We start from the raw sequence: 24,393 nt of genomic DNA, 5'->3' as shown, positions 1-24,393 counted from the left end.
GAGTTACTCTGTAAACTCTGCCACTGGAAAATGCTGCTGATGATTTTAATGCATGAACTATAACCAGGTGAATCAGCCAACACTATATTACATATTGCAGCTTTAAAGGAGTAGTTCAACATTTTGGCAACTCTTTTATCTGAGAGTGAGATGAAAAGATGTCAACTTAATGTCTGTGTGTTAAAGGAAAAATCCACCCAAATATTTTACAGGATAAACCATCCAATGAGCTTCATTACACTTCTGACTGTCTATTTGGAGATAAAGTGTTTTTTATAAAGCAATTTTACTGTGCTCAATTTCCCATTTTATCTACTTGAACTTAAGTTCAATTACCCATAACGACACCAGAGAAAAATCTGTTCATGTAAGTAACACTGTGCCTGAAGGGTAAAAAAAAGGGTGGAGTTTTCCAGTTTATTGTCACCCTTCTTCTACTCAGGAAAGTTTAACAGCTGAACCCTGTTCACACTTAATATATATTTATAAATGAAAGTGGCCCAGTACAACCAGTTTGATTGGTTGGTCACTTCACTGGAGCAGGTCAGGGGTTTCGGGCTAATTCAGTGGTGATAATGAGGGAGGGGCAAGCAATGCTCTTTTACTTTTACCACTTAGATGTTGGGTTTTAAACCAGGCAGTGACCCACTAGTCAAAAATATCACCACTGTCTGATGTTATGCTCTAGACTTGATTTTCAGGTTACGCTCAGTATCCACAATCGATTTCCGTCTCTTTGTGTTTATCTCTTGTCTTTATTCTGTCAGTGCGAAGCTGCGAGTAAAACACCCTCACCCAAACAGAGTTGTCCTTCGAAGTCTTTGACATTTCTTCGACTTTCTGCCACTCTCCAGGACACACACTCACCTCCACTCATGCGAGACCAATCCCTGGACTTTGGTCCATGCACCTGCAGCAGCAGCAGCAGCAGCACGTACGGAGGAAGAGAGACTGCAGTGATGTGGAGGAAGGGAAACACACATCAGCGCAGTTGCACTCAAATAGTCCGGGGGTCGACTACGAGGCCAATAAACATAATCAGACTGGGAAAAATGTTAATTCTGTACACTGTGGAATCAAGACTGAGTTTGCTGAAGCTCATTCAGAGCTTGTTTGATTTTGTGTGGTCTGGATAATAAGTTGGACGACTTCCAACAGGGGACAAAAGGTAACCTCTACACCCGCACAGAAGGCTCTCACACATATTTCTGTCCTTTTTCCCCCCACATTTACTGCTAAAGGAAGAGGCCTTTGAGGGAAGCAAGGTATGAATGCACGAGTCAGATAGTTTCTCTATTGCCAATTCCATCAACATTAATAATCTATGCTGTCCATTTCTGAGGCCAAGATAGATTGTTGCCTTTCCATTTGTCTGCACTGTGTTTGATTTCTGCTCAGTGAACCGTCGCAGCAAGGCATCGATCTGTGTTGCCTTTCATTCTATACAAACATCTCATTCCATGATTTCAACACTCAATCCTGGTTTTTCAATTATGGTCTCTCCATATCCAGCCGCCAGTTAAATGTAATCTCATTGAATGTGAAAAGATTCAGCAGCAGCTTTACAGTGAACCTTTTGCATTTGTAAACAGTTGGTGAGTTGGTTTTTCATGACAATTTTTGTTGTGCGTTTGTGGCTTTTGCACGTACATGGGCATCTTTTGGGATTTGAGTGTGTTTGTGTATTTGCCTGAATGCACGGCTGTCTTTCTGTGTGTGTGTGTGTGTGTGTGTGTGTGTGTGTGTGTGTGTGTGTGTGTGTGTGTGTGTGTGTGTGTGTGTGTGTGTGTGTGTGTGTGTGTGTGTGTGTGTGTGTGTGTGTGTGTGTGTGTGTGTGTGTGTGTGTGTGTGTGTGTGTGTGTATCTGACTCTGTTTGGACAGAACGAGCTAAGGAACACAGAGATGCTGTCAGCTGCCTGTGCCGTGGGTGTGGGCTGCTGCTTCGCTGCCCCTATTGGAGGTGAGAAAACATGACTGCAGCCTCTTACTCAATAGTACCTCATTATGGTAGATAATTATGGGAGCTTATTGGATGAGCAGAATATTTACTCATGCGAGCAGCAGGGCCCGAGGATGTCAGTCTTGGTCAGTACTCTTTGATTTCTCAACAATTATTGACCAGAATAAATATTCGAAGCGCCAAAAAGGAGAATTTCTTAGTTATTAGGGCCCGCCGACGGGTGAGGCCCTATTGTATCTGTAAGGATTCTTATTATTATTTTTCTGTCCAAATGATGGCCTTTTTGACAGCCTAAACGTGCCCCAAAAGTCACCAAATTTTCAAAGTCAGACCCGGCGAAAAATTATTTATTTAATTGTTTGCATTAATGGGCGTGGTAAAATAGCTCTGTAGCGCCCCCTTGGCAAATGAATAAAATTGGGCCCCTTGTCCCAGATTGACATAGAGAAATGAAATTCGGTACAGATACACAACATGTCAAGACACACCAAAAAGTCTCTTTGACCCATACCCTAACACCAACAGGAAGTCGGCCATTTTGAATCAAATTGCCGATTTTGATCATATTTATGTATGACATCATATTTGAGCGAACTAGTCCTAGGGATTTTTCTGCCTGACTTCAAATTTGCTCTGAGTCATCTTGACACATTGAAGATGAAAAGTTATCAAATGCTTTTTCCTCCGTTATTTCTGGTTGCCGTGACGACGCAGCGAATTTCGATGTTTTGCCATGAAATTTCAAACCCTCATAACTTGACTCCACATGGTCTGAGATTTTCCAAATTGCATATGCTTATTCAGCATCCTGGTCTGAACACATGTACAGTCTTATCTTTACTGTCAGTCATAGCGCCCCTACTGGCAACATGAAGTAACTTGCATCATTCTTTGACTAATTACAACCAGAATCTTAAGTATTTACACCTGAAATTGACTCAACTGAGACATAAGACCTTGGTGATGATAAATTCTGCAGCTCATGATCCAACATCAAATACTGTTGCCATGACAACACATTCAACGCCATGAAATATGATTCCGTTGTTGAGGGGCAAGGGATGCCTCCATGGTCATGAAACTTGACACACACGTCTGGAGTGGGTTCGTAACTAAACAGCTGAATAGCGCCCCCTTGAATATTTCAAAATCTAAACACCGCCTTCCACATTAACATAGAAGAATGAAATTTGGTAGGTTTATGTATCATCTCTAGACGCACAAAAAACGCTATTTGGACCCATACCCTGAGTCTAAAACGAAGTCAGCCATCTTGGGAAAAACTGCTCAAGTTTGGGTTTTTTTTTGGCCATTTCCATGCCTTATATTTTAACAAACTCCTCCTTGGGATTTTATCCGACCGACCTCAAATTCACTCAGAAACATCTTGACACATTGGATATAAAAATGTTATCAAAATATTTCTAATTACTTATTCCTGGTGGGCCTGGCAGCACGGATAATTTCGATGCTTCGCCATAAAGCAGGAAGTCCTTATAATTCCTACAGACATTGTCCCATCTACACCAAATTGGTCATGCATGTGGAGGGTCCCGCCCTGAACACATCTATGCATCATACTGTGTCATATCCATAGTGCCACCTACTGGACACAGGAAGTCAGCCTCATATGACAAACGTTATCCGATTTATATGAAATTTACAGGGTGTGTTCTCCACATCATCCACTACATTATGACATATAATTGGTGGGTGATATCTAGCGCCACATAGTGGACACAGGCAGTGCTGGTTAGCCCCATCACACAATGTTCAATAAAAGCCCAGGTGCCAAGAAGTCTACGTGCCAACTGTGTCTACCCTGCCACTGCAGCATGCACCGACATGCACGTACAGCATTTTCGCTGTTTTGGGGCGGTGCGTGGGGGTGAGGGCCCGATCATCGCCGCTTGCAGCTTTAATTAGGGCCCAAGCACTGACCAGTGCGAGGCCCTATTGTATTTGTAAGGATTATTTAACCTTTATTATTACCTTTAGTCTAGTGCCACATTAGGTTAAAATGTCCTCTTGTAGATAAAAAAATCACTAAAATCTAAAGGAAACATTGACATGAAATCTACTGAGCACATTTGTGAAGATGAACTCCATGTTTGTTCACTCTGAGTGTTCCTCTTGCTCCCAAAATGGGGTCCGCCAAAATTAAGGAATTAAATCAAAAGGGTATAGAAACGTCTTTCAGTCCAATCCTTTTGCATTTTTTACTGTAATTTTGACACTTTGGGATTGTATTGTAAGTGTGTATGTTTGTGCCCTGCAGGGGTGCTGTTCAGTATTGAGGTCACTTCAACGTTTTTTGCCGTGAGGAACTACTGGAGGGGCTTCTTTGCTGCCACCTTCAGTGCCTTCATATTCAGAGTGCTGGCAGTGTGGAACCAGGAAGAAGGTAAATGACAAGTTTAACTAGTTATATGTCCTTTTTCCACCTTTTTCGATAGCAGTATCTGTGTGATTTTCCATTGCCATCATGTGTTTTTTGTTGTTCCTGTTTTCTGAATTTATTTCTAACAAACACTGACCTAATACAAGTTAATGAGTATTATTTTACATTTTGAGGATAAAAGGCATTACTACTATTTCAATTGTACATTTTAATATATAAAGCCAAAGTGAAAGTGTATTTTTCTCCAGTGTGATATACATTTCTATAGTATAGTGTCCACAGACTGAGAACTATCCTCTTCTCCTCAGAGACAATCACTGCTCTCTTTAAGACCCGCTTCCGCCTGGACTTCCCATTTGACCTTCAGGAGCTACCAGCGTTCGCCATCCTCGGGTGAGTGCGTTTCTCTATACTGATGTCATGTTAAACTGAGTCCTCCTGAGTCTCCTGAGTTGCTCATGAGATCTGAGCTCTCGTTCAGCTTCTCCCACCGGTCTCCTTCCACATTTACATTCCTGTTGTGAGTCTGAAGGTTTATTTGTATTCGATGAATGGGGCATGAAATTAACTTTTTACCCTGCTGATTACAAGTAGTGGCTGTAACTAGATCATCGAATATGCTTGATGCCAAAATATTTTCAAAGAGCCTCAGAAAAGTAAGTAAATTACTCAGGCACATTGAAACTGTCGGCTGTATCTCAGAGGTTGTGTGATTCGTTTTTAAGTGTAGCTGGTTTTATGTGTCCCAGGATGCTGGTCTGTTTCACCTTCAACAGACCAAACGAGTTAAGTGCTGTCTATTTGTAGGATTGCCTGTGGTTTTGGTGGCGCTCTCTTTGTCTACCTGAACCGGCTGATTGTAGAGTGCATGAGGAAGCAGAAGACTATTAACAAGTTCCTGCTGAGGAAGTGAGTATCTGATACTTTTACATATTTTTGCACAGACCCACTGCTCGCAGCTTACATCAAGAAAAGTCACATTTTAATCTGTTTAGGTGTAAATACACTCAAGAAGGACGACAGTCACGCTCAGGTGCCCTTCAACTTGTGTTTAAAATTGGCTCGATGTCTTGTGTCAACATGTTAATGGAGTATTAAGTGATTTACGTTAAGTCCCTCTAATAATTAGGTTAATTTCACACATCACAAGAGTTATTTATAGAGCTTCTGTCCTCAACAACCAGAAATCAAGTATGCACACACTTGGTGACAGGCACACCCATTAATGACCCCACAGTCCATCTCTTCCTGTCAGGCGTCTGGTGTATCCAGCACTTGTCACCCTGCTGATATCCACCCTCACGTTCCCTCCAGGCTTTGGGCAGTTCATGGCTGGACAGGTGAGAAAAGAGTTTCACACTCCTTCGACAGTATGAAAGCATGCCTCTGTTGTTGCTAAATGATTGATGATTATTTTACATGAAGTGAGAGTTGGTTTAAGGTTGCAGGTCATTTTCTCATTTACTGCTGTTCAATAGCTGTGTGTGTGCAGGTCTGGGAGCTGCAATTATGAAAGCAGAAATATGATTTTATATTCTATTTTGTGTTTTCAACAGAAAATAGATGCTCATTGTAATTGTGTTAGTATAATTTTATATTTAAGGGTTTTTTTCTACCCAGGCTTGTCAGTTGATAAAGGTACACTAAGAGTTGCAAAACTGCCATATATATTATTTCATATCTTTTCAGTATCTGGGCCAAAATAATTCCAAGAAAATAAGTCAGACTAAGTGGATGCAGACATACTGCACTGCCAATGGAGAAGTTGACACAATACAGTGAAAAAGTTACACTGAAATTATCTCACTTTCTTTAAGAAATCAAGAAAGTAAAACATAGTAATACCCAAATGAGCAATTAAGATGGAGCTTCTTTGCAGTGCACATATTAGAAAAAAAGATTTAATGAGTCCCTTCACTGGGATAATCCACCATTAAGGGAGTCATGGGAACATGTATTAAAAATAACAATAAAACAATTCATCCAGTCGTATCAAACGCAGCATTTTTGGCGTCAGGGATTTGCAGAAACTTTCACCAAAGCCTTTTCTACTGACTTTGTGCAGCAGTTAGGAGCATGAACAGTTCTGTCCGTCTGGTATTAAGATGTAAACATGATGATAACTTTTTGTCGTGTCGACCTCTCAGCTGACTCAGCACGAGTCTCTAGTCGCCCTGTTCGACAACCGTACGTGGTGCCGTCAGGGTGTGGCAGAGGAGTTTGACTACATCAGCCACCACCATGCCTGGAAACACCCCCAGGTCAACGTCTTCATCACGCTTATCCTCTTCATCATCATGAAGGTATGCACTTTCACTCGTATATCTGCCAAATATGATATTTCATGACAGTTAAACACACACTTCTCATTTTGTCTCTTCAGTTCTGGATGTCCGCTGTGGCCACCACCATGCCTGTTCCGTGCGGGGCCTTTATGCCAGTTTTCCTTATTGGTGAATAAAATCTCCTGTTTTCTAGTCAGTTTTACTTCAATGATTAAAAATAAATCTTTTAAATAATTATTTGCTGTGTCTGTGTGTGACTGACAGGTGCAGCATTTGGCAGGCTGGTCGGAGAGATCATGGCAACCATGTTTCCTGATGGTATACATGCTGACGGCAGTGTGTATCCCATAGTTCCTGGCGGCTATGCTGTAGTTGGTGAGCTCTAAATCTGCTCTTTTATATATATATATACATATATATATATGTGTGTGTGTGTGTGTGTGTGTATAAAATACTGAAACTTAATCCAACATTTTGTATCTAATTTGCCACCAATTTTCAGGCCACTTTTTGCTCTTCCTAGCTTCTTGCATGATTGAAATCGCTGCCACCGCAAAACTGCAGCCATTTCTATCACTCCGCATCAGCTTATACAATGTGACTGATGAAAATTGATTCCACTTAAGATGAACATTACATTTCGGACCGAAGTAAAATAGAAAATCGTTGAGTTCAAAATTGCAATGGCCGTGACTCATTGGTTAGTGCGACAGGATGCCGTTAAATGTTATGAATTAGAACGACATCCTGCAGAAGATACTGTTTGGATTTGCTGTCTTTGAGTAGACTGATTAATGACATTTAACATCACATATCAAGCTGTTTAATTTTCTTCATTTCGGTTGAAACTATGTTTGATCACGCTGTAAATCTTCCTCTGTAAACTGGATGAATGAAATGAAATGAAAACTATGTTTGATCATGCTGTAAATCTTCCTCTGTAAACTGGATGAATAGTTTCAGGGAGACTAGACATAAAAAAGATTTTTCTTTAATTCACATCCTTCCCACGCAGGTGCTGCAGCGTTGTCTGGAGCAGTCACCCACACTGTATCCACAGCGGTCATAGTGTTTGAGCTGACTGGTCAGATCTCCCACATCCTGCCTGTGATGATCGCTGTGATCCTGGCCAACGCCGTGGCTCAGGCGCTCCAACCATCGCTGTACGACTCCATCATCCGCATCAAGAAACTTCCTTATCTGCCCGAACTGGGCATGGGGCACCACGAGTGAGTCTGTCTGTCTGTTTTTGAATTAATGCTAACGATAGATTTGTCTCTTGTTTTTTTATGCTCTCTGATCCTTTTCAACTCCTTCCTCCCTCTCTTGTCTTTCCTATCATTGTCTCGCCTCCTCATCCCTCTGTATCCTCCCTTCTCTTCACTTAACCTCCATCTCTCCCCTCCTCCCTAATCCCCTCTCACTGGTGCTCCCCTCCTCCACGTTTCAGGAAGTATAATATCCGTGTGGAGGACATCATGGTCAGGGATGTGCGCTACATCACTCTTACCTCGTCCTATCGGAACCTGCGGGAGATGCTGCTGACTGCTCAGCTTAAAACACTGGCTCTGGTTGAATCCAGAGGTGAGTGCATGTGAAAGGACGTCAATGACAACAAGTGGTGGGGCAGTCATGTAATGTCTCAGGATTGGTGCTGGGGTCCTTTAAATACTTTAATCCTATTAATGACTGAGTTATGGTCCTGATACCAAAATAATACTTTCAGTACTTTTTTTGTCCAGAGAAAAAGAAGGCAGACATCTAATGTTAAATAATATCTAAACATAAGCAGTCGTAGAAGAGCTTCCAACTATAAAATCAAAGTTTAAAATTAACCATCCAATCCAAAAATCAGTCTACACCAGCTTTTGGTACTTGACAGTTTTTGATTTATTTAGATTTATTATGTTAATGATACTGAGGATTGATATTTAAATCTTTTCAGGATATACGATCCAGCAATTTCATTGTTTTGGACGCAGTAGAAATGACTTCAGCCTTTTTTTATAGGATTGTTTAAAACCTATTATAAGTACAATGATCAATTTAAGGCTTTGCTCAGATACATTGAGCTATAACTAATGTGTGCTGTGTAATAGTCCTGCAATAAATCCTACATTCATGAAGGTTGTTTCTAATATTTTGTCCAGTCCATTTATTTCAACGATTAAATATAGAAACAGCTTGATGCTAGGATTTATTCCTTTGTGACAGCTGTTGTTTTAGATGTATTAGATGTAAATGGTGTATAATCACTTCACTATTACTTAAACAGATGCTTTATCTCTTCTTTGTTCCACTTCTACATCCGTGAGCCTGTTCTGTCTTTTATGTCATTCCCTCACTCTCTCTCTTTCTGTCTCCTCAGACTCGATGATCCTCCTCGGCTCAATAGAGCGACTGCAGCTCCAGTCTCTGCTCTCGCTTCAGCTGGGCAGCCAGCGCAGACTAGAGTACCTCCGCCAGCTGGCCCAGGACAACGGCACCCACGACCAGCTGCCAAGCCTGACCACTGACAGCACCCCCAGTTCGCCCTGCACCCACACCCACGCTCACATCAACGCCGCCACCAACACCAATGCTCGCCAAGGGGTCCGCTTCCTGGTGAGCACACAACAGGTGGGGTGAAGTCTGGCTTGGGTTGGGTTGTAGCAGTAGACTAAGAACGGCTCAGAAACAGCATGTGTGAAGCATGTAGCAGTAGGTAAAGGCACAGATGGAGTTTTTAGACAGCTGTCGGGGTAAGTCTTTACAAACTGTTTAAATGTTTGTTATTTCTATTTTTACATTAACACTTATCTTCTGTGTCTCTGTCGTCTGTGCCCTTACCTGTGCTGTCTTGTTCATTTATGTGCACGTGCTTGTATTTGTCCTCTCTGTGTTTTCTGTGGGCATGTGTGCGCATATGTGCGTGTGCGTGTGCGTGTGCGTGTGCGTGTGCGTGTGCGTGTGCGTGTGCGTGTCTACATGTGTGTGTCTGGCTGTTTTGTTAATATATTTTCCATGTAGATCTCCACAGAGGAGTCTTCCTCCTTCAGCCCAGTGGTTTCCAATGTTCAGCTTCCTCTGAAATCTGCCTTGAAAACTGTGTCTGCCATCAGCGACACAGAGACGCCAAATAGTATGTACTTTCCAACACTTTCCGCACACAAACATACACAGTAGGAAGATTGATTAATGACAACAAACTATTAAAAAAAGATCTGAATCCAAGTTAAAACCTTTTTTTTCCCTCTTCTCTCTGAGGCTCTCAGACCATCTCCTGTGCTGACCAAGATCAGGAGCTGCTGGAGGTGAGAGCAAAAGCGAGGAAGAGAGAAGGATGTAATACATGTGTGGGTGCAAATGCACTGTATGAGTGTGACATGTACTGTATGCGAGGGTGTGTGAGCTCTCTCTGAGTCCACGCATATGCCGCCCGCCTCCTCCTCCTGCTGACAGGCAGGATCCACCCACAGGCAGCAGGGTTTTCCTCTGTGATCTCTTGCTGTGGTCGTAGCTTTTTGTTTTAAAACCTCTGTGAGTCATTGCCCCCTCACTACACACAACACATTCACTGCTAGTCAAACGCTTTTGAACGTCCTACATATTAGCATTTTTGGTTAAATGTCAATCAATGTTGTGGATTCAAAATATACGTTGGTGTCGTGCAGTGTGGTAGTCGAAGTTTGATCTATTTTTAACCTCAGTCCACCAGTGCCTCAGCAATGAAAAGTCAGTACAGACTCATACTGTGCAGCCAAACCTGCGTCATATGTGAGGGTGAATTGTATCTTATATTGATGGAGTGATGCAGACAGAAAAATCATAGCTTAAATATTTTACATTGTGTAGCTCAATGGTTCCCAAACCTTTTCTGTCATGCCCCTAATAATTTTCAGGCCCCTTCGCTCTGTGAATTGATTACATTTTTGTAACAATATTTAGTCATTCCCCAGAACTAACAAAAAAAGTCAAAATTAAACTTATTTAAGAAATATTATCAATCAATCAAAATCAAAACAGTTTTATTGTCTGCCTTTGTTGCACAAATATAGCAATTTGTCTTCAGTTTGCATAACAGTCAACATTAATAACACATCATTTGTTACAAAAAAAGCAAGTAAAAAAACATTTTACTATTAGATGCAACTTTGTAAAAAAGAAAGGAATAAATTGCTTTCTTTGTACATTGGACTGTGTACCGTCTCTATGAAGGCAGGAGCTGAAAGTCATGATTCAGGGGATTGCATGAATTCTACAAGATTTTGTTGTTCGTTGCTGCTGTTTTGTCACAGTGATAAGATAACGAGTGTTTTTTACAGCCTGATATTTGACTATCATGACGTGTTTGGTCTTTATCATCGAAGCTGCACTTGACTGAGCTAAATCCTAACTTCAGCAAACATGCTCATAATGAAAATGCTAACATGGTGATGTTCAGCAGGTACATTAAACAAAAATACTAAAATCGACGTTGTTCAAAAAGCCTTTTTTCTGGCAGTGTATCTACCATCCAATTTTGTTTTAACATTGGGTCTCTTGTGCAGCTTTTGTGCCCTCACCTCCATCTGTGGTATAGTAATTATACCCTTTCAGCAACATTGTGCTCACATCACAGAGGCTTCTCCCAGTAGAAGTCAGACTGGGATCCAATGTTGTGACACCATGTAAGGTGGTAAAGCTGTCCAGTTTCACTGATTCTGTGTTAATTGTGCTGTGTTGATGCCTTCTCTCCCCGACTGGAAGAGCCCGGTTGGGCCGGCTCCTCCTGAAAAAAGAAAGCCCAACCCCAAACGTGTGAGGATCTCCATGGCGGTAAGATTGTCTGCCGCCTAGAGACTGTTGCTTAGTAACCGTTGCCTTGCGACACAAACGTAGTGAGTGCTGGACCAAAATATTTGTGGTGCACCAACCAAAGCGTTAGAGTGGCTTTGCAGAGAGAGCGAGAGAAAGTGTGTGTGAGTGAGAGAGAAAGGTGGGGCATTTTTTATGAAGTGGTTAAGGTTTAATTGTCCTTTTTAAGTTCAATGTTCAATCAGTTTTCACTCTAAACACTGTTCTGTATGTGGCTCTGTGTTATGAGTATTTGTTACATGTTTTATTTTACATGGTTTATAAGTAAATAATAATATTTACTATATATAATAATGGTGTAATTGATGTTGTCTGGGTACACTGTTTGACCCATAAACCAAACTTTTATATCAACCTTGAGAGAATTAGTCCCCTTCCACTCAAAAATGTTTTTTTTTTCTTGTACCGACAGTTGAATGTTTGAGCTTCACTTTGTAGAATGATGCATGTGCAGAGTTTGACATTTGAAGGCTGTTTTCACATTTATCTGCTGAAAGTGGAAATTTTCTCTGTGATAATTGAAATCCAATTTTAAGGGATGGGCCTACGAGCATGATTTGTGACATCAAAAATAGTTTGGAAGACAATTTTGGTCCAATATTCAATTTACATAAATGTGATGTGAAAACTTGAAGCCTCCAGTTCTCAAACACTGAGATTGGACTTTTCAGGAGATATATTGTGTGTCCAGCAGTTAAACTTCTGAAATTATTAACATTTGCATATTTGGAATTTTTAATGAGGGAGAATAAGTAGATGAGATAAATAATAGTATATTATTTTAAGGATTTTAACAATATAATTCAACTTTTTGTGGAAAAAACATATTAGACACAAATTATTATCTTAAAACATGTCTCGAAGGGATCTTTAAGATAAAAAATTACTTATTTTCCTACAGTTTTCAGATTGTACCCGCAGATTGATCACTGTGTGATGTGTATGTGTTGGAACCCTGTTCACATTGTGAGGACAATGTCTAAATGAAATTGGTCTTTTCAGGACTCCACTGAAGTAGAAGACTGCATGACCCCAACGGACGTGAGACCCACACTAACAGAAAATATAAAAATATTGAGATGTTTCAGTGTCTTCAGTGTTAGCGTTCCTCTTGATTTCTAATGAGCACCGTCACACCTCTCATCCCAGATCGCAGAGTGGGAAGAGCAGCAGCTCGATGAACCGGTGGATTTCAAGAACTGCAAGATTGACCCTGCCCCCTTCCAGCTGGTGGAGCAAACATCCCTGCACAAGGTACGACATCAACAAAAAAATCCCTGAACTCATTTTGAAATGAAAGTGACTTTCTCACCATGGTAGTTCATTTCCCTTATCACAGGATATGAATTATTTAACAATAAAAGTGCAGAACATGTGCATATCTTTTGTATTTTTCTTATAACCTTTTTAAAAGGAAATGACAGAGGCATGGTACTTTGAAAATGTTCTTTCATTGTGACTTTAACTATAAAGTAACCTGAACTAGAATGACCTCTCTGGCCTCACAGATGTGCAAAAGGAAACAATAAGAAATGTTCATACACATCATGATGGGACTGAACAGTGCAGGGACATTACATGTTATGGATACATTTTTCTTTTCAACTAATGCTGATATGAGCCTGATAATGATGCGAACAGACAGATGTTGGGTGTAGTCTGTCATTGAGGACAACTAACTCAACCACTAGGACACTTCACTTCAAGATTTATTTATTTTTTGGCTGTTTCTCACCTAGTTTGACAATGTCTACAATGTGTTCTGTGTTGTTGACTCATTGAAGCACAAAAATGTGTCATCACACCTGTGGGTATGATGTCACCCGCTGCACATCCTCCACTCACTCACCCTCTTTCTACAGAAAAGTCTGTATTCATGCTGTAACCCATCTCTCTCTTCTCCTCCACAGACTCACACCATCTTCTCTCTGCTGGGTTTGGATCACGCCTATGTGACCAGCATGGGACGTCTGGTTGGAGTGGTCTCTCTCAAAGAGGTGCGTATTGTTAAAGCTCTCTATCATCTCTGAATTATGAGACTTAAAGGAGAATGCATGATGACTGATGCTCCTCTCTCCTTCTCTTTTACGCTGTTCTTCCTGCTGGCCACTGGTCGTGTATCTCCAGCTGCGTAAGGCCATCGAGGGCTCAGTGACAGTGACTGGAGTGAAAGTGCGCCCTCCTTTGGCCAGTTTCCGTGACAGTGGGAACACGACAACCGTATCTGAGGTGACAGAACTCCACAAACTGTGCATCCGCCACAGGGGGCTCTCATTGCCACGGGAACCCAACCCTCCTGACGTGGAGGACCAGCCAGATCTCCCATACAAAGAGATCCCTGTTAACTTCTCTGACCAAACAAATTTGCAGTTTGAAACTAGCCCTGGTGACATCACAGATCAGACATCGGAGTTGGTGCTTCAGGAAAGCCCCTCGTTCACAGAGGACCAATCGGAATTTACTTTTGACTGCAGCCCCTCCCACACTGAAGAATCGGAGCTGGGCTGTGACTATGACCCCCCTATACACACCCCTGAGCCGGACGAAACAGAGCAAGAGCAGGGGAGTCCACCTCTGAACAAGGACCACTCAGAACCTGAGGGCGAGGGTAGCCCAGGCCACTCTGAGGATCAATCAGAGTGATCAGAGGGGATCCATACTGTCGCCTCGTGAATGTTGACGTTTCTTACATTTGTAGAGGTCACTTTCATCTCCCAGGTCCAGCCTAGATACTTGTATTTATATAACGTTGCTCTGGTGTGAGTGAGTGAGAGTGAGCATGAGTAGATGTGACAACTTAGTATTGTGTTTCAAACTGTTTTAAATGCTTATTTAAAAGACAGGGCTGGTGTTATTCTTTATTTTTATTGCTGTCAACAAATCCCACGAGAATACCAAAATCAAGAATGCGTTAAAGGTCCCATACTGTATTTTTTGATTATAGAGTAGGTGCTATATAAATATTATCAAAATGCTGAGTCCACGGAGAAATGCACACAGCCTGTATTCAGGAACTCTGCCTTTAATCGAGCCGTTTGGACTTCCATAAGGTTGTGATGTTGCAACTATATGCTAGGGCTGTCACTTTTTATTTTATTTTTTTACTTTATTTATTTTATTCGTATTTTTATAACGTGACGTGAAAAAATCATATTCAAACTATAATTAACCCATTCAGATTTTAAAATGTCACCTGTAGCGCATTAGGCCATTTGTTTATGTTTTGTTGTTTGCCATCTCAGCCAGCAGTGGTTTGTAGTCTATAGTATGCGCCCTCTTGACCCATCTGTAAATTAAACCAATGATATGTTTTGTTTGGCGAATGGAAGACCTGAAGAGCAGCTGCAGAGTGGATAATTATGACCCCAAATCATCTGAAAAGCAGTGTCTGTGTGTGTAAAATAATGTTACTTTGTCTGAGGCACTAATTTAGCGGTTTCTGGATCTGGGCAGTAGGTTTACTTAATAAATTTGATAGGCTATTATTTACCTAATTTATATTATTTACCTAATTTATGTGCACTCGTTTCATTTCAGCTCAATCTGAGAGTCTCTACTGTGTTTTGCTGTCATTTAAGGTTGTAGTAGTCTCTCTCCTCTCCTCTGCTCTCTGTGTGTCACTGAAGGCGGGACTTAACCCTTTCTACACACACGCAGAGCAGAGGAGAGACAGACGGCGGAGGAAGCACGGCACAGTTGTTGGATGTCAGGGTGCACAGCCTGTTGCACAGCCTTCCAAAGGTTGGATAACGTTATCATCAGCAGTAGCCATCACAATTTACCAGTGAGTTTTACCCAAAGACCTGGTTTTGCCTTGCTACGGGCCAGGCTACAATCCGTTACCTGTGGTCGAACATCTGTATAATGTTTGATCCGAAATCTGATCTGAAATAAGTGAGTGAACAAAACACACAACCTGAGGAACAACCTTAGCAACAAAGAAAACAGTAGGGACGGCTGAGTGTGGGCATGTACGAATTATTTAACGTGTCAGAAGTAGACGGAGTGGTCAGAGCTGCTCAAGCTTGGACTTTTAACTTTCAGGGAGTAATTGTAGATGCGACTTCAAGTTTGACCAAGTTTCACATAGATATCAGACATCATAACAGTGTAAAAATGACAGAAAATCACAAAAAGCATGTTATGTCCCCTTTACAACACTGGGAAATGTAGTTTGTAGAGAACGTTACTCAAATAGGAGCAAGTACTACTTAGTTGGGGACTATTTTTTATCTGCGGATTAATACACATTTGGTGCTCCACGGAGTATTTAGAGCACCAGGACTGTGTGTGTTTGGTATATACTCCATATATATAATACTCATATTAATTATAGTGTCACACAGTGCAACAGTATGGCTCGTTTTTATTTTATTTTAATGGAGGTTTATGGAACAGAGGAATAAAAGATATTAGACAATATTCGTTAGAGGAACTGATTCTTCTTATTTTTTGAGTTTTTCACAGGATTCATTGATGATGATTAAAATATGGAGTATCACCAGCCCTATTCTTTAAATGTGTGTGTGTGTGTGTGTGTGTGTGTGTGTGTGTGTGTGTGTGTGTGTGTGTGTGTGTGTGTGTGTGTGTGTGTGTGTGTGTGTGTGTGTGTGTGTGTGTGTGTGTGTGTGTGTGTGTGTGTGTGTGTGTGTGTGTGTGTGTGTGTGTGTGTGCGTGTGAGAGAGTCTTTTTTGACACTTTCCCTTCTCATGCCAAACTAACATCCAGTAAACATGAATCCAGGCATCACAAGGAGATAAATCCAAGTCACATGCAAATAAGGAGAGGGTAAAAATAAAAGGAGCGAATGAAGGCAAAGAAAAGCACAGAAGAACAAAGACATGGAAAATTATTCTAATGAGCACATAACGATATGAATTCAAACAACTACCTATTCACAAGCACTGGACTAATATATCAGAGGGTTGGACTTAATGGTCTTTATAATTAAAGCTATAGCGGTGTTGGTTTATATGTCGGCTGATATGCAATACATTTACAGTAATAATGCAGTAAAGGTTATTTAATAACAACAAACTCATCATTAGTTTGTCCAGACTTCATTGTTTACAACACTGAGCAGTTTTTGTTTTCTTTTTTCTTTTACTACCAAATATCAGTGTCTATATCAGCTGGGATCTACTATTATCACTTGTGACAAAGGCAGCTTCCAAAGGTCCACAAAGCTTATTAGTACTACAGGGCTCCAGATAAACAGTGAAGCACATTGTAATTATTAGCATGAATATAATTTACTGCACATGTAGCCTTGTTTGGCTTTATTAGGGGCTGATTCAATAAGGGCAACATAGACTCTTCGGTCTCCTTGTGTTTGAGTGAATATTTCATCATTTTTGAACTGCCTCAACCTCATCTGCTATGTGAATTTACTGTGTTTTAACGTGTTTTCTAGCATGATAAAGGAACAACACTTGAGCTCAGACAGGAGGAAGATACCGGCTGTTGTACAGAGCACACAGACACACACTTAATACGCACACATGTATGCGGCCTGTAGATATTTACACCGTGATGTTACACGTTTCTTTAATCCAGCCTTGTCCCCGATGCAGTTTTGAGAAATGTAACTACTGCATGAAGCAGTGATACCCCACGAGTCCAACAACTGTTGTAGAGCAAAGTGTGTGTGAGTCCTTGTTACGACCCGAGTCAAATATCAAATGGATGTAAGTATTTTAAGCTTCATGCAAAGTTTTTGAGCCATATTTCAATCTTATGTGATATTAAGCAACATCATTTTTGTTTGTGTAAACATTTGTGCAACAATTTATTAATGTCTTAACTTTTGTTTGCATATAGAATGTGAAGTAGTGCTCGCCATATAAGATAACGTATAAGGAGTTAAATGTAGAGAGTGTATAAGCCAATTGGCAGCGTATCTAGTTAAGCAATAAGTCTGTAGTATCTCCCTTTATATGGCAATGGCCTGTATATGCTTTGTACATATGATAATACACGGATGAAATGTACGTACATGCGATGTACATAGGAGAATTATGCATTTGAAATCAACAGCCATCGTTATTTTTCAGAGGACATGAACATGTTTTTGTACATGAGTGAATGATTAAATTTAAAGAAAAAAGCCTTGAAAAGATACGTCAAGAGGTTGTGTTTCTTCCTGATGTGTTGGCATATAAAAGACAGAAAAAGTCGTTTGTCAAAAAAAATCATATTTATACATATATATTTATATATATGCAGGACATTCAGACATTCAGTATCAAACACCCCAACCCACATGACACGGCATGACCCAGGATTGAACAACACTACAAAATATCCATAGAAAACCAATGCAATAGTGACACATGACTCTTCACAAAAATGTACAAAACTCAGTTTGAACAACAGCTTTACATTCTGGTTGAACACTCCCAAGATATAAACACATATATATGTGTGTGTGTGTGTGTGTGTGTGTGTGTGTGTGTGTGTGTGTGTGTGTGTGTGTGTGTGTGTGTGTGTGTGTGTACATATATATATATATACCGTTTATCGCTGCTGTAAACAGTATATATATATATATATACTGTTTACAGCAGCGATAAACGGTGGAGCGAGACCAGTACATGAAAAGCCTGGATGAGGATGAGAGACAGAAGGCAGCAGGTGGAGGAGAAGTGATCAGAGGAGAGAAAGGAGAGGAGGAGGAGGAGAGAAGGTTTACAGTAAAAGCATAATAGATTATGTCATATCCAGAATCAGCACTGACTCAAAGAGACATAAAGATGGACAACACATCACATCAAATACTCTTTATCCTCCTTCTCCTCTATTCCATCCCTTTCCTCCTCTTCCTCATCAAATGACGCCACGCCAGAGGAAGCCCGATCAGAGAAGAAGGTTCCCGGGCTGCAGTGCCACACACCAGCCTCGTGAAACACGCTGCCTTCCTCCTCCTCATCCTCCTCATCCTCCTCTCCGGGAGATTCAGAGTGAGAGGTGGAGTAGCAAGAGTCGAACCTGCTGCTTCTCGCTCGAGGTCTCCACTCTGGTTTCTGGTGGATGCAAACCTCACTGTGTTGCTCCTGCAAAGGAGCCCGCTGCTCCTTGTGACCACCAGGCCTCTCCTCCTCTTCCTCCTCCTCCTCCTCCTCCTCCTCCTCCTCCTCCTCCTCCTCCTCCAGGAACGGACTCATGCAGTCGCTGGGTAAAGTAGGTGAATTGGTCTGGGATGAATGTGGGTCATTGTGAGAAGCGGGTCGACCACAGAGCAGGCTGCTGCTGCTGTTGCTGCTGCTGCTGGAGCTCAGGTGACAGCTGGAGGATGGAAGCTCACTGCTGTCTACTTCAGGCTGGCATGGCGCTCCAGAAACGGACGTGGCGATGTCTGAGGGAGGACGAAAGAGTCAGAACACCTAGGGATGGATGGATGGATGGATTATTGGGGGACAGATGGGAAGATGAGGCGTTTTGTGGAAAAAAACTGAGTGGAATGAGATGAAATGAACATTTGGATGTTGGTACCTGAGCTCTGGCTGGAGGTGTGAATCCGTTTGTTGGTGTGACAGTCTTCATCGTTGGAGTCTTCCTCGTCGTCATCATCCATCGATGCCCAGGCGCGCAGCTTGGCCTCAGCAATGGCAAACTGCTCAGCCACTCCTGACAGGGAAACACATCCAATTAATTAAATCTGTGGTTCACAAGCTTTTTGGCTGGTGGTCCCTTAAGACGAAGGAGCGGCTTCTTCTCTGGTCGTGTTGGTCGACCAGCTGTGACCAGATCAACTAAAAAATGATTTGTTGTCTTCTTGTGTGGATTACTTTCAGGATTAGCAAAAAACATTTTGAAAAAGATCATCCTAATCTGATGTGACAGAAATGTGTTTTTTCTGCTTTACTATCCTGTTAATCATCTCCTGACCCCTCAGAGTTGTCATGCAACCTCTTGTTGGGAACCACTGAATTAACAAGACCAGGAGTATATGACTTTTCCAATGACTTGTATTAAAAATTGGTTGGTGTAATACTACACCCTTGTTTTACACCTAATTATGATAAATCTTCAGATCATTTTCTCAATTTCAGGATTGTTTTGTCTATAAAATATCCAAAAATTGTGAAAAAATACCTCAATAAATTTAAGAAGGGGGTAGCAGCAAATATTTGTTATTTCTGTTTGAAAAATGGCTCAAATGATTAATCAATTATCCAACTAGTTGCCAATTACTTTTCTGTGAATAAACAAATGGATGGTTCTAATTATAACAACCGTTTAAAAAGCAGGAAGAAAACTTGTTATTGTTGGATGTTATTGATCAGGCTGTAAAAGGTGAAGCTGTAGCCTTTAATTGTTAGATTATGTACTCTTTGTGTACCCTTCATCCCCCCCCCCCCCCCCTCTCTCTATTCTCTCTGTTGATCAAACCACGCCGATGTCACCGGTGCCAGAGAGGATGAGTCACAGTAAAAACAACAGGAGCTGTTGTATCATTGGTGGGCAGTGAAGTGTTTTGGGAGAGTGTCTAATAGGCCACCATCTGCTGCCAAGCCATCACCCGAGAGATGGGACGAGATGGGCGGAGCGGACCAATGAAATACAGGAGTTTCAGGGGATTAGGTGCATGACAGAAGGTGGGAGACAGCCTGAAGATGATGCTGGAGTTAAACCAAGCTAAGTAAGACGACGCACATGACGACGCAAACACACAAGTGACACACAGACTCCAGGTCGTTATGCTAGACTTGAATCCTGCAGCTTAAACGGAGCATTAAACTGTAAAAACCTGTATGTGGAAAGTGACGGTAGTAATGTAAGTGACGAATACCTGCAGCGAACCGAGCCTCCTTCTCTCCTTCAGTCAGATGGCAGTAGGAGCTGAAGTGGGAGTGGGCAGCCTCTGGCGTGTCCGCAGGTTTGGGCCAACCTTTCCACTCTATAAGGTGGGCAACTCGGCCCTGAGCCAGCGAGGTGGGCTTCGTCACATGGTCCCTCACTGCCTGAGAGATACCTGGGCAAAGAGAGGTGGACGTCAGTCTGAAGTAGTGATTCAAGACATTTAATCACGTCATCAACAGCTAAACGAACAAAAAACAGAGAAAGAGGTCATTACCATTTAAGGAGGATCTGGCAAGTGCTGCAAACTCATGGATGCCGACAGTTTTTCGTGAGTCTGCTGGAGATTTTCCTGACTTTGGAATCATTTCAGTTTCCTCAAACTTCACCTGCAGAAAAGAAAAGATTTTAGTTGTTTGTGTGAATGTGTGAAAACAGCAAATCAGCTCTGTTTTCTCTGCGTGCGTGTGTGTGTAGTGCCCAGCAGTAGACTCTTTCAGTATTCCCAAAAGTGTCCAATATTTGCTGTGTCCAATATGTGTGAAAAACCTTCTAATAGCATCTAAATGAAAAGCTCAAGTTCAAATACACACCACAGGACAAACACACTGCTGTAAGCTCTCTGTTTAAATAAAAGATTTATCCCGAATGTAGATCTAGACTGTTTAAAAAGGGCTCCGTCCTACCTCTTCATCTTTCTGTCTCTCCCTTCTTTCTCTACTCCTGGATCTCAGCTTCATCGTGGACATGCAGAGACGTTGTCACAGCGCAGCAAAACAACACAACTAGAAGTCGCAGCTTGGGTATCACTGGTTTAAACCACCGGGCAGACGGGCCAACAGCCATGCCCTAAATTTACTGCACAGATGCTAAAGCCACGGTAAGCCGGTGAAACCGGTTAGAATGGTTGGGGTCGAGGGGCAGCGGTGACGGTCTCCATGCGGCAAAGATAACATATGGCGCGTGACCAGCTCTGGTAAGCAGCTCCAGCCACCACAAAGCTTTTGATCCCTATTAAAAGTGATAGCAATACTAACTAATTCGACATCCAAAACAAATACACGTGTGGCTACATGCTGTAGATGTGGAGGGTCAGTGAAATCTGTGCCAGCAACACATAGCAGATATTTCGTGTTTCATGTTTTTAAGGAAGGAAGGAAGGAAGGCCGTCTGAATTAAATTCTGAGCAGGTGCATGACTTGACAGATATCCTTAAGAAGATTGGCTCCCAAAGCAGCTAAGAGAGAGGAGACTCATGCTGATGATAAAGTCAAAATTGACAGTAAATGTGTGTCAGAGGCAGGCAGGCAGGTGAGAGACTCTGGGAGGAGGTGATATGAAGGTGCAAACAGCTCCCACAGCTCAGGAGACGCTCCTCAGAAGGAAAGCTGCAGCAACAAAACACACCTGTGAGCTCTGCGGACGTCAGTCATGCTCAACACTGATAAACACAGCACATATTCAGCATGTGGAGCTCCGCACGGCACCCTCCGGACACCTAGACACCCAGGTGTCAGCACCACAGGCATAAATCATGTAGACTAAATAAGAAACAGTTCAAAATGTGTCTTATATTAAATTGCATGCTAGTTAACAGCATTTGTCAACCACGTACACACTGCAGGCCAATGTTTCTCAACCTTTATGGTTTGTGTCTCCTAAAAATGAAGCGGTATCCCTCCCCTACATGTTTTATGTCTTTCTGTTTTGCCAAAGAGTAGTTTGACTCTTTTGGATCATTTTAGCGACCAGACAAGGTTAAACTATCCCTTATTTCCCAAGAAAAAGGCAGAACTTTTAGTAAATAAAAAATAAAAATATGAATTAACATAGAAATATGTTTTTTCTTCTTTTCTATCTAATCTCACCACCATTGATCTCAGACTGGAAACTGTTTTTAAGTGCTGAAAAAACTAGTTCATCAACCAATGAATTCATTAAGCACTCTGCAAATAATAGAACAAAACATTTATCAAGCAAATATGACAAACATTTACTGGTTCCAGCTTCTCAAATAGAGGATTTTATGTTGTTCAGTGTTTCGGATCTTTGTAAAGTGACTATTTTGGGGATTCTGGAGCAATATGAAGATGTCACCTTGAGCTCAGGGACATTTGTGACCCTTTTAGACTAATTAACAAAAACTGAAGCCCCATAGTCTGTTTGACATGAATATGTTCCCCATTATATTTTCTTTCCCCCTCATCATTGCACATCTGTGACGTATCTGGAGCTGTTATTTGTGAGATGTTGCTTTTAAAAAATAACTCACATTTCAGTGTGCTGATTAGCAGTCCTCATGTATGCAGGACCTGCAGCTGCATTTGTAAATGTGATGAAGTTTCTCTAAGTCATTTTTCTTCAGATGTTCAGATTATTTTGTACCCTCCCTGTAGACTGGGGTGCGCCTTTTTGACATTAACAGCATGTCTAACAGGAGTAATGCCTCATATAACATACCATGGGGCACTGATGAGACTTATAGGACCAACAAGTGGGATGGAGGTTAAGTCAGTGTTTGGCTGCTGTGAAGACCTGCTGCTCTGAGTCTGAGTGGAGGGAGCTGCAGTGCTGATGAGTTGTTTTTTTTCTCTGGAAATGGTGCATTCAAGCAACACAAGCGACACGCTGACGGTTGAATAACACATCACCCCGCCATTGATGGGCGCAGGCCTGTAGCTTTGCAATTATGGGGATGGATGGGGGGGTAACGCACGAGAGGCGCGGATGCAGCACGCAGCGGGTCTCCTGGCAACCTCTGAAGTCTCCATCTGCATACCAATAGCTCCATACCTGCATCGGATAAACACCGCGCCCCCGTTGCCCTTTATATGCAGCTTCACGGCTCTAACGAAGCTTGTTTGGCTCTAATTATCCCCCTCACAGCGACACTCCGGTACCTACCTGGAAGTCGGGCCGCGGCGGCTCATGATGATAATGCGCTTAATTGTCTCCAATCCGATCGACAGATGATACAGCGCGGTTCGTCCTCCTGCTGCGGGTCTCTCAGTGCAGCTTTAAAGCCACGCAGTCGCCAGCAACATCTTTCCAAACTCCAGCATTAGGTCTCCAGCACAGGCGCACCATTTGTTGCTCTGTATATGGGTTACATAGGCTATCCAAATGTCTCCCGATGGCAAGCGTCATCAACGCAAGGCGGTGTCACATCCCATCTCCTCCTCCCTGCGCAGCCAAGATCAAGATACAGTAACAGTTTCAGTCCTGGAAAGCACTGCAGCTGGTTTCATTATCTTTTATTTTAAGGCCACCCATTCACAGTGCTGTGTGAACACATGAAGGGTGGTTCAGGATGGACACTGCAGACTGATATAAAGAAACTCCCAAAAATGATGTGGTGAGGGGAAAAAGAAGTGCAGTGTTAATTTGACCTGATTTGTTGAGTCCTGCATTCAATATGACAGGTTTTTGTGATATTAAAATATACAACCCCAGATCCTGTGTGTGTGTGTGTTGCAAAGTTTTGGGAATACGTACCAAGAAAACAAAATGGTGCCTTTGACCTAAAATTGAGGCCCTGAATGTGTCACGTGTTTCAGACTTTTTAATTCATTTGATATTGTGTTTACATGCATTTGGGTTTAATGAACTTACCACAAACTAATAACACAGAAAAACTGAGGACCAGATTGTATTCCAGTATATGAAGACTAACTGAATCTGACACATTCTAAGGATGCACAGATGTTTTTCCTCTCATACCAGTGCTCTTTTCCCCAACTTTAACATCTGTGCGCCACACTACGTGGAGTTATTTTGATGTAAGAAACAGAAGTTCATATGAATGTTAGTCACATTGTGTGCGATACATCTTCAGCTCATTAAAGTCAGCAGACATGCAACCAACAATGAGTTTTGTTATGTATTTAATCTGCTGATTTTCTCTGTTCCTTTAATATTCCTCTGGTGTTTAAAATGTCACTGTGAAGAAGATGACATCTTCAAATTGGGCTTTAGACTGCCAGACACCATAAAATATTTGATTTTAAATCATCTATAACAGGAAAAAAAGGTGCAAAATAATCTGAATTGACAGGCTGTAACTAATACATGTTTGGCATTTTTGTTGGAATATTTCTAATTTGCTATATTA

At 41.7% G+C, this 24,393-nt stretch overlaps 2 protein-coding genes across 3 annotated transcripts in view; one reads left to right on the top strand and one right to left on the bottom strand.

Moving 5' to 3' along the window:
* The window catches only part of clcn2a (chloride channel, voltage-sensitive 2a), a 42,136-nt gene extending 24,553 nt beyond the window's left edge, over positions 1–17,583 (top strand). The window contains exons 7-25 of one of the 2 annotated variants that reach the window (XM_062429771.1): positions 1,242–1,265; positions 1,883–1,961; positions 4,240–4,365; positions 4,671–4,755; positions 5,170–5,271; positions 5,618–5,702; positions 6,510–6,665; positions 6,746–6,815; positions 6,912–7,022; positions 7,663–7,876; positions 8,098–8,231; positions 9,016–9,251; positions 9,657–9,768; positions 9,894–9,940; positions 11,376–11,444; positions 12,486–12,524; positions 12,633–12,737; positions 13,394–13,480; positions 13,611–17,583. In XM_062429771.1, coding sequence (XP_062285755.1) covers positions 1,242–1,265; positions 1,883–1,961; positions 4,240–4,365; positions 4,671–4,755; positions 5,170–5,271; positions 5,618–5,702; positions 6,510–6,665; positions 6,746–6,815; positions 6,912–7,022; positions 7,663–7,876; positions 8,098–8,231; positions 9,016–9,251; positions 9,657–9,768; positions 9,894–9,940; positions 11,376–11,444; positions 12,486–12,524; positions 12,633–12,737; positions 13,394–13,480; positions 13,611–14,126 — 2,397 coding nt within the window. In that variant the 3' untranslated portion in view covers positions 14,127–17,583. Of the gene's footprint in view, positions 1–1,241; positions 1,266–1,776; positions 1,962–4,239; positions 4,366–4,670; positions 4,756–5,169; positions 5,272–5,599; positions 5,703–6,509; positions 6,666–6,745; positions 6,816–6,911; positions 7,023–7,662; positions 7,877–8,097; positions 8,232–9,015; positions 9,252–9,656; positions 9,769–9,893; positions 9,941–11,375; positions 11,445–12,485; positions 12,525–12,632; positions 12,738–13,393; positions 13,481–13,610 lie in introns of those variants that run through there. The other variant, XM_062429770.1, reaches the window with a different exon arrangement.
* Positions 17,584–18,247: 664 nt separating this feature from the next.
* On the bottom strand, positions 18,248–21,031 carry fam131aa (family with sequence similarity 131 member Aa). The gene is made up of 5 exons (XM_062429547.1): positions 20,969–21,031; positions 20,560–20,671; positions 20,275–20,457; positions 18,975–19,109; positions 18,248–18,837 (listed from the first exon to the last, which is right to left on the bottom strand). Exons 1-5 carry the CDS (start codon positions 21,029–21,031, stop codon positions 18,248–18,250), a joined length of 1,083 nt encoding a protein of 360 aa, XP_062285531.1.
* Between the last annotated feature and the right edge of the window lie 3,362 nt (positions 21,032–24,393).

This window comes from Scomber scombrus, chromosome 11, assembly GCF_963691925.1.
Source record: "Scomber scombrus chromosome 11, fScoSco1.1, whole genome shotgun sequence".
In the NCBI taxonomy this organism is placed as follows: domain Eukaryota; kingdom Metazoa; phylum Chordata; class Actinopteri; order Scombriformes; family Scombridae; genus Scomber; species Scomber scombrus.
Note: the sequence above shows the minus strand (reverse complement) of the source record. Positions and strands in the feature narration are given on the sequence as shown.